This window comes from Glycine soja, chromosome 10 (assembly GCF_004193775.1).
Source record: "Glycine soja cultivar W05 chromosome 10, ASM419377v2, whole genome shotgun sequence".
NCBI lineage: Eukaryota > Viridiplantae > Streptophyta > Magnoliopsida > Fabales > Fabaceae > Glycine > Glycine soja.
The window spans coordinates 19,436,581-19,446,760 of record NC_041011.1 but is presented as its reverse complement, the minus strand read 5'-3'; the positions used below and the strand labels follow the sequence as shown (position 1 = coordinate 19,446,760).

At 37.5% G+C, this 10,180-nt stretch overlaps 1 protein-coding gene across 1 annotated transcript; it reads left to right on the top strand.

The window, feature by feature from the left end:
- Positions 1 to 8,159: 8,159 nt before the first annotated feature.
- Positions 8,160 to 9,966, top strand: LOC114371501. Its single transcript, XM_028328918.1, has 2 exons — positions 8,160 to 8,210; positions 9,556 to 9,966. Exons 1-2 carry the CDS (start codon positions 8,160 to 8,162, stop codon positions 9,964 to 9,966), a joined length of 462 nt encoding a protein of 153 aa, XP_028184719.1.
- The last annotated feature ends 214 nt before the right edge of the window (positions 9,967 to 10,180 follow it).

Sequence of the window (10,180 nt, the reverse complement as noted above, 5' to 3'; positions counted from 1 at the left end):
ATTAACCTGAAATTGAGAGAAAATGATTATTGAACACACAAAATGGACGTACTAAGTATTTATTACCTATACTTAACAGAAAATACTTATAACACTACAAAATAACCATAAATTGGAGGAGTTTGATACAATTTACACAAGTTTAATACACAAAAGTTAGTCGTATTCACCGATTAACAACTCCCCCAAATTTACAGTTTTGCTTGTCCTCAAGCAAAAAGAGAACAACTTACCTGTCCTCAAGTGATATTAAAATGCAGTGATCATGTACAAAGGTGTATGCAGCAAAAATTACTGATTGCATGATAAGATAATGAAGTAAAATGCCCTCATCACTTGTCTTTCACAAGGTATGCAGTTATCCAAAGAGAAGAATAAAATGTAACCTGAACAATTAGATTGAGTTAGGCATAAGACAGAGATCAAGAGAAGTAGCTTAAACCACAGTCTCACAACTACTGTTTCACTCAAGCACAAGTGTTTGAGCTATTCATTAATAACAACTAACAAGAGATCCAATCTTTGCACTTCATCTCATGCCATAAAGTAAAAAATGTATAAACAGAATCAGAAGGACTTTCCCAGGCTTGTAGTGAGGCTTGGCTACAAAAATTCATTGGTTTTTCTAGGATTCAAAAGCTTAGATTCTAAGAGAGCACAAATCCTAGACTTATCCCAATGGTCTTTTTAATACAATTGGCTTGCTCACTAGCTTTTCACTTTCATTTGCTTTTGACCTTGTTACATCAACACACTTATCTCTCTTTTTTTTAACACACAACTTATGTGTTGTGTGTGCTAATGCTTTATCTCTTTCTTTGCATCCCAATTAGTTCCACTCCCCTAAATTTGGGGTAAATTTTCCTTGAACTATATGCTCTCCTAGAATCTAAACAAGGTATCTGGAGATGATTATTTAAGTTCAGGGTTCAAATTTTTGACAATATCATTCAGCTCAAAAAGGGTGCAAAGGATATAATTATCATTCAAGGTAAGCTTTTTGGTCAAAAGGCTTGTGTATGTACAATCATGGCCTTCATCATGTCCTCATTTATACATTTCATTCTAAAATTCAGAGATTCATGCAAACATTATTACTCACAGCTAGTCGTTCACTCACAGTTTAAGTTCACACTCTCATCAGTTTTGGTTCAAGCTTTTCTTTCTCAATCAATCTGTCTACTGACTAACAATTCTAAATGCAAGTTCACATTCTTGTTCTTTCTTTGTATAACATACACACTTGCTCAAACTCATGAAGAGAAAAACAAATTCCATCAAAATCATGCATTCAATTCAAAATAAAGGCATACAACCATTTTCATAAGTCAATAAAAGTGTTTCACTGCCATATCATTAAAAACCAAGTTAAACTGTTCAAAATGCTTTAGAATAAGCAAACCAACTATCCATAAATAAAACTAGCAATGTATATAAACATAAAAGAAATATTGTACTGAAATTATAATTATAATAATAATAATAGTCGGAAAAGGAAATCAGTGTCCAAACTGGAGAACCAATTAGTAGTTCATCCAATCAGAAAAGTCAGAACCATCATCTATGTTGCTAGATGGTGAACCAAGAGGGGCAGCATCTTCATCAGATGATTCATCGGAGATGATTATCAGAGGTGGAGCAGGATCTGGTGGAGGAGATAATATTTCAAGCTCAGGAGAAGGAGGTGGATCCACCTTAGTTCTGGCAGTAAGGAATTTAGCTTGGCGATAATGGGTTGTGCTTAGCTAAGGATAAGCTGTTTCTTAACGCTTACATTGTCGCAAGGAATTCAGTTTAGACGCCATGACTGGCGCTTAGCTTCATGAACCCCAGTTCTGGCCGCAAAGAAATGAGCTTGGCGGCAACGACTCGAACTTAGCCAAGGTGTATGATGGGCTTAGCGATCAGGCTGCAGCTTAGCTGAATTCAAATTGAATTGAAGTTGGCTTAGCTCAGCCTTGGCCATCTTAGCGGACCAAATCTTCCTTATATGCAAGGGTTGGGTGCTAAGTGATTGAAACTCGCGACTCAGCGCATGAACAAAGACGCGCTTGGCACGAAGCTTGCACTTAGCGAAATGACTATTTTTTTTCAGAAAATGTTTTCTAAGTTGTTTTTTAGTCCTTTTCCAAGAAATTGAAACCCTTATATCTACATTCAAAGATAGGCTGATAAATTCCAAAGTACAGATTATACAGCAAGTTCCAAATGATCAAATGCATGCAAAAACAAAGATAACAGAAATTAAAACTGGGTTGCCTCCCAGGAAGCGCTTCTTTAACGTCATTAGCTTGACGCTTTTACCTCAATGAGTGATCAAATGAATAGTGCTATGTGTCCTTGTAAATTCTTCACCATGGTACAGTTTTAACCTCTGGCCATTTACAACCCATGTTCTATCAGGAATTTGAGATTGTGGGTCATATAGCTCTATTGCACCATAAGATCGAACTTTCTTGATAACGAAGGGTCTAGACCATTTGGACTTCAGCTTACCAGGAAATAATTTCAATCTTGAATTAAAAAGTAGTACCTCTTGTCCCGGTTTGAATTCTCTCTTCAACAATTTCTTATCATGATATCTCTTGACTTTCTTTTTGTAAAGTCGTGAGGATTCATAAGCTGTTAATCGCATTTCTTCTAGCTCCAACAATTGGATCTTTCTATGCTCCCTGGATGCCTTCTCATCAAAGTTTAGAAATTTCAGTGCCCAATATGCCCTGGATGACATGATTTGCCATACACCAGTTGAAAAAGAGACAAACCAATTGGAGTTTTGTATGCAGTTCTGTAAGCCCACAATGCATCTTCCAATTTGGCTGACCAATCTTTTATGGTTGATGCCACTATTTTTTCTAGTATTTTCTTTAATTCTCTATTGGATACTTCGACTTGCCCATTAGTTTGCGGATGGTAGGGGGACGCCACTCCATGATTCACATGGTATTGACCTAATACCTTTTGAAGCTGAGTATAATAGAAGTGCGAACCACCATCACTGATAAGGATTCGAGGTACCCCAAATCAAGAAAAAATGTTCTTCTTAATAAATTTCACCACAGTCTTAGCATCATTCCTTGCAGTGGCCATAGCTTCCACCCATTTAGACTCGTAATCAACAGCTACCAGAATATATTCATTCCCTGCGGATGAAGGAAATGGACCCATGAAATCAATAGCCCAACAATAGAAAACTTCAACTTCCACAATGTTTTGCAGAGGCATCTCATTTCTTTGGGAAATTCCCCCCATTCTTTGACATTGGTCACACTTTAAGACATGATGATGGGATTCTTTAAGGAGTGTTGGCCAAAAAAATCCTGACTATAAGACCTTGGCTGATGTTTTGTCTCGCCATAATGCCCGCCACATGGTGAGTTGTGACAATGCCACAATATGCCCTTGGCCACTTGTTACACATCTCCGAAGGAGATTATCTGCACCTACTTTGAACAAGTGTGGATCATCCCAAACATAATGTCGAGCATCATAGAAAAATCTCTTTTTCTGCTGCCAATTGAGATCTTTAGGTATGACACCTGCTGCCTTAAAATTAGCCATGTCAGCAAACCAGGGTCTGCCTAAAATCAGAAACAAAGATTCATCAGGGAATTTATCTCTTATTTCAACCTCCTTTGAAGTGACATCATCATTCACCAATCTAGATAGGTGATCTGCTACTACATTTTCAGAACCTTTCTTGTCCTTAATGACTAAATCAAATTCTTGAAGCAGCAGTATCCATCTGATCAATCGTGGCTTGGAATCAACTTTGCGTAACAAATATTTAATTGCCGCGTGATCAGTGTAAATCACTATCTTTGATCCTACCAGATAAGACCGAAATTTCTCAAGTGCAAACACAATTGCCAACAATTCTTTTTCAGTCGTGGCATAGTTAATCTAAGCATCATTCAAAACTTTGCTAGCATAATAGATGGTGTGGAACATTTTGCCTTTCCACTGCTCCAACACAGCACCTACTGCATAATCACTTGCATCACACATTAATTCAAACTCTTGTCCCCAGTCTGGGGATGTAATTGCAGGAGCAGAAACCAATTTAGCTTTGAGAGTGTTAAAGGCTTCTGGACATTCTCCACTAAATACAAACACAACCTCCTTATTCAACAGATTGCTTAGGGGTTTAGCAATTTTTGAGAAGTCTTTAATGAATCGCTGATAAAATCCTGCATGACCCAAAAATCTGCATATTCCTTTCACATTAACTGGAGGTGGAAGTTTATCAATAACATCTAATTTAGCTTTATCCACCTCAATTCCTTTTTTTTGAGATCTTGTATCCCAACACAATGCCTTCTTGAACCATAAAGTGACATTTTTCCCAGTTAAGCACTAGATTGGATTCTTCACAGCGCTATAACACTTTCTCTAAATTTGCTAAGCGATTTCCAAAAGATGCACCAAAGACTGAAAAATCATCCATAAAGACTTCAATACATTTTTCTACCATGTCAGCAAAAATAGCCATCATACATCTCTGGAAAGTAGCGGGGGCATTACATAAACCGAATGGCATGCGACGATAAGCAAAAACACCGAAGGGACATGTGAATGATGTCTTTTCTTGGTCCTGGGGATCTACTGCAATCTGGTTGTAACCCAAGTATCCACCCAAAAAAACAGTAGAAAGATTGCCCTGCAAGTCTCTTAAGCATTTGATCCATGAAGGGAAGCGGGTAGTGGTCTTTTCTCATGGCTTCATTAAGCTTCCTATAATTAATACACATTCTCCATCCTGTGACTGTTCTAGTAGGAATTAGTTCATTTCGATCATTTTTTACCACTGTCATCCCTCATTTCCTTGGAACGACTTGAACAGGACTAACCCATGAGCTGTCTGAAATTGGATAGATGAGGCCCGCCTCTAATAACTTGAGCACTACTTTTCTTACTTCTTCCTTCATTATAGGATTCAACCTTCTCTGAGGTTGTCGCACAGACTTATAATTGGCTTCCAAATTGATTTTGTGCATACAATATGATGGACTAATCCCTTTTAGATCAGAAATGTGCCAACCAATAGCCGCTTTATGACATTTTAAAATCTGCACCAATTGATCCTCTTCTTCTTTCTTCAAAGCACTGCTAATTATAACAGGTTTAGTCTCATCATCTTCCAAGAATACATACTTTAAATGTGTTGGAAGGGTCTTTAATTCTGCTTTGGGCTTTTCTGTTGGTTTCATTTTTTTCAATTCTTCAAAAACCACATGATCAACACAACTGTCTTTTGGATCATCAAGCTCTTCATCACAAACTGAGCAATCTATCCCATAATCAGGTTCTCTTTCCAAAGGAGATTGTAGTACCATGGTTGAAGCTGATAATGCTATTTCCTACTCCACCTCTTCTTCCTCGAAATAGGCATCACCTACATCTGAGTGTTTCATGGCTTCAAAGAGGTCAAAAGAGATTTTTTGATTCTCCACACTGAGTTCCAATCTTCCTTTATCTTTCCTTCCAACATAGCCAACAGTGGCCAAGCAGGGATATTCCGGGGTGCTGGAGACTTCATGCTCTTCTTCTTCATTGGTCAATTGATGATGGATTGAGGTAACTTGAAGAATGCTTTCTTGATGTATTTCAATCTCTGCACGCTCTTCCTCTTTTCTGGCCACCGCGTTAGTCATGTCATCTACCAACTTACTAATATGAGTTTCAGTCCTTCTAAAGGCTTGTTGCATTGACTCTACCGTATCCCTGAATTGCATTAACAAATCATCCAGATTAAGAACTCCTTCTTCTTCATTGTGATAATCAGGTTGCCATTGTGACTCCTTTTGATAATCTGCAGAAGAATAGTCCCTTTCAAATTGAGTTCCCTGCTGTTGCAGAGAATAATAGTAACCCTTAGAGCTAGCTTGGTATGTCATAAAGTCTGCCAATATACTTTCGAGATCAGGGGATCTTTCTTTCTCGTGGTAGTCGTACATGGCCAGTTCCTGTCTCTGGTCAAAGTTATTTATAGAGTAAAAATAACAACTGCCCTGGTGATGCTCTCCTCCGGCTAAATCACAATTCATTAGTGGAATATAGATAATAATCTTCATGATATAACAGTGAAAGGGTTATCTTTCTGAAGAAATACCAGATCACCTGTAGGAGAGTCTATACATGCATAATACTAACAGAACAGCGGTTATCCAATCCAATAAGAGAAGACAAATATGATTTAAGAACAAATATTAACAAATAATCAAAGAATAACTAATAAAGAATAGACACCTAAAAATGATCTAACTTTACAAATAAAAAGAAGTTCCCCGGTAACGGTGCCACAAACTTGTTCGCTTCTAGTAAGTGCACCGGATCACACAAGTAGTATAAAACGGTAAGAACCGAGTATCAAACTCTCAAGGAACTTGTGTTACTTGGTAAGCTATTTCAGTGAATAGGTGTCTGGTGTGAAAATTTAAGTGTGAATATGAACAAGTTTGTAAACTATCTACACAAAAAGGAAAATCATGCGAGAGAAATGATGTGTAAAAAAAAGTAGAAAACGCGTTGGTCTTCCTAATAGGTGCCTGATGCTAAAAGGATATTCTCTATCTAACAATGCTCATGTGTTCCTATGGTGTCTCCTGAGATGCTAAACCCCGATTCCTCATGATAGTTTAGCCTAATCCTGATCAAGCATCATCCTCAGATTCCTCTTGTTGGACTAAACTCAACCAGGACTGCATTAAGACAAATATACTACAACTAAATTATCGCACCCTGATTCCTCGTGAAAGTACGACAACTTAGCCCTGTCCTATCCAGGTCATTAGAATCAGACCAGTTTCCACAATTGAATGACCTTAACAAAACATGCATCTACGTGATCAAGGTAAAGGCATACTAGAATGAAAAGCAGATAGCACAGAGAACACACAAAACATCATTAAATAGATAGAAAGATATTTACATCAAGTACCTACAGGGAAGATCCAACAGACAATTTTAGCTTTCCATAACCAGAAAGACTCATTTACAACAAAGAGAAGAACAAGATGAAAGATTACAAAAATACAAGTGGTGAGGATGTCTCCTTCACCTATAGGATCTCACAACCACTCACAAACTCATCTCAAGCTCTCAGAACAGCTTCCTCTTCAAGCTCTAGTCTCTGCAGATCTTCACACAACAAAATCTCTCAAAACTCTCAGGAACTTGGACCTTTCTCTCTCTAGAATCACTAGACATGCAAAGCTTCAGCTCTCAGCCCAAACTCCTTTCACAAAATATGATTTCAGGCTTAAATTGGTGGCCTTGTTCGTGCTCGTGCGCTTAGCGCAATTCTTGACCGCTTAGTGCACATTAGTGAATTTCGGCTTAGCGCGTGCCTTTCTCGCTTAGCGGATGGACTGAAGCGGTGCGCTTAGTGAGATGAAGCGGTGCACTTAGCGAACCTGCACAACTCATCTTCGTCCATATTCTTCATTGCGCTTAGCAAATGAGTGTTGCGCATAGCGCACGCTCGCAAAGCCAGCAGATTGACTTAGCGAGAAGGTGAAAAACAACACTTTTCAAAACTTGCCTAATTAACCTGAAATTGAGAGAAAATGATTATTGAACACACAAATGGAAGTACTAAGTATTTATTACGTATGCTTAACAGAAAATACTTATAACACTACAAAATAACCATAAATTGGAGGAGTTTGATACAATTTACACAAGTTTTATACACAAAAGTTAGTCATATTCACCAACTAACACTAGCCTAATAAGGTATCGAGGTTTAGTACTTTAGGCTACAACATAGAACACAAAAGCATGATTGGTTAGAGAAATATCCTTATATGCATCAGCTTGTTTGTTAGAAAGACCCAACACTTTTACCTACTGCTGTCAATCTTACTTACTTGCATTTTTATTGTTTTTAGCCTATAATTAGTTTAATTATGTCCTAAACCATCCATTATGAATGTTTCTTTCAACAATGCCTTATTTCTGAATTTAACCTTGTCTAATACTAGTTCCCTGAGTTCGATACTCGAATTCATCCATTTTAATTTTAAATACTTGACGATCCAGTGCGCTTTCCGGTGAATCGGATTTCCCTTGAACCTATTTGTATAAAGAAAAATTGGACCAAAAAGTAACTGCAGGGGAAATCCAACAGTTGTGAGACCCGAGGAAGGAAGGTAACCATGGAGGAGGAGAAGAAGGAGAAAATGGTGAAGGATGACAAACAAGAGCTGGTAATTGAGCCAACACCTGAACCAGTGCAACCCTTTTGTGAACTTATAGAGGAAGAAGAAGAAGACAAGAAGGATGAACAAAGGAGAGAGACACCAATAAATTTGACTGAAAAAGAAATAAATGAAAAAGAAAAGAAGGAAAAAGAAAAAGAAAAAGATAATGAAAAAAATGAAAAAGAAAAAGAGAGAAAAGAAGAGACGAAAAAGAGTACGAGTGAGTTAGTAAGAGAGAAAAGAAAGGAAGTAGCTTCTGATGAGGGAAAAGAGGTGCCATACCATTTGGTACCTTCCAAGAAAGACAAGGAACGCCATTTGATGAGGTTCCTTGATATTTTCAGGAAACTGGAAATTAATATGCCTTTTGGAGAAGCTCTACAACAAATGCCTCTCTACTGTAAATTTCAGAAGGACATGTTGACAAGGAAGAACAAATACATTCACAGTGAGAATATAGTAGTGGAGGGTAACTGCAGTGCAGTCATTTAGAAGATCCTTCCACAAATGCATAAAGACCCTGGGAGTGTGACCATTCCTTGTTCAATTGGTGAAGTCTCGGTGGGAAAAGCTCTCATTGACCTGGGAGCCAGTATCAACTTGATGCCACTCTCTGTGACATCCTGGAAATTTCTACCCGGAATTTTGTAAACGATGCATTTTGAATAATTATATATATAAGTATTATTCAGTGTATATATTTATATACTCCTGGTAGAAGTATGTACATTGGGGGAAAGATACGCGGGTTAGGCTAATTAACGAAGAGAAATCCATAACTGGACAGTATAGGTTAATTCTCAATTAATTAGTCTAAAAATTATCATTTTGCGTGCAACTTAAAATTTAACAAAACCAACCTCTGAACCACGCTCGGGGTTTCATTCTGAGCGTTTTGATATATATATATATATATATATATATATATATATATATATATATATATATATATATATATATATATATATATATATATATATATTGCCTACTTTCGAAAACGGGCCCCGATAGGTGCAGAGAAACGCGAGGGACTGGAACCAGAGAAATGACATGCAAACCGAGGCAGGATTTTAGCATTCAAAAGGTCAATTTTTTTTCTCTACTTGTGGCTGAGTATGAGTGACATCAAGAGAAAAAGTGGGCCCTTTCAGGTTGAAAGAGCAAAATGGTTTAGAGGTTTGGAGTGATCAGAAAGAAATGACTCCGAATAGAGTTGTGAACTGGCCATTCAGGACTCTATAGTGACAATTTTCCTTCTGAATTTAATTACCGCGAAAAGAGAGAGAAAAGAAAAGAAAAGAAAAAAAAATTCCCATGGTTTTTGCTATTTAATTTATTATTATTAAACCAGTCATTATTTAGGGATGCCACACTCTCCATGTGTAGAAGGTTGGGGGAGTTGGAAATAATGCCTACAAGAATGACTTTACAGCTAGCTGATCGCTCCATAACCAGATCCCACGGTGTTATTGAAGATGTTTTGGTTCGAGTCAAACATTTCAATTTCCCAACTGATTTTGTAGTGATGGACATAGATGAGGATCTTGAAATTCCCATAATTTTGGGATGCCCTTTCATGTCCACTGCAAGTTGTGTAGTAGACATGGGAAAGAAAAAGCTGGAGTTAGGCATTGATAATCAGAAAATCAGCTTCGACTTGTTTGATGAAGAAAAACATTTGTCGGACCAAAATGTCTGCTTACAGGTGAAGGAGTTTGATGAGAAGGTTCTAAAGGATAGAACCAAGAGTGATCTAGGATAACAGAGCGATGCATCAAGCTAATGACGTTAAACGAGCGCTTGCTGGGAGGCAACCCAGTCATTTATTTTTAATTTTTTTTTGTTTGCATTGAGTGTAGTGGATTGCTTGTGATTATGTGTGATTTCAGCTTGATTAATATTGAAAAAAAGGGTTCATAAGCTTTGGTGGAGAGGTGAACGGAAAAAGAACTTAGAAAATTTTTCAGTTGTTTACT

Coding starts and splice junctions, on each gene's coding strand:
- LOC114371501 (XM_028328918.1), top strand. CDS start 8,160: ATGGAGGAGGAGAAGAAGGAGAAAATGGTGAAGGATGACAAACAAGAG. Junction 8,211..9,555: donor AGGATGACAAACAAGAGCTG/GTAATTGAGCCA, acceptor TTATTAAACCAG/TCATTATTTAGGGATGCCAC.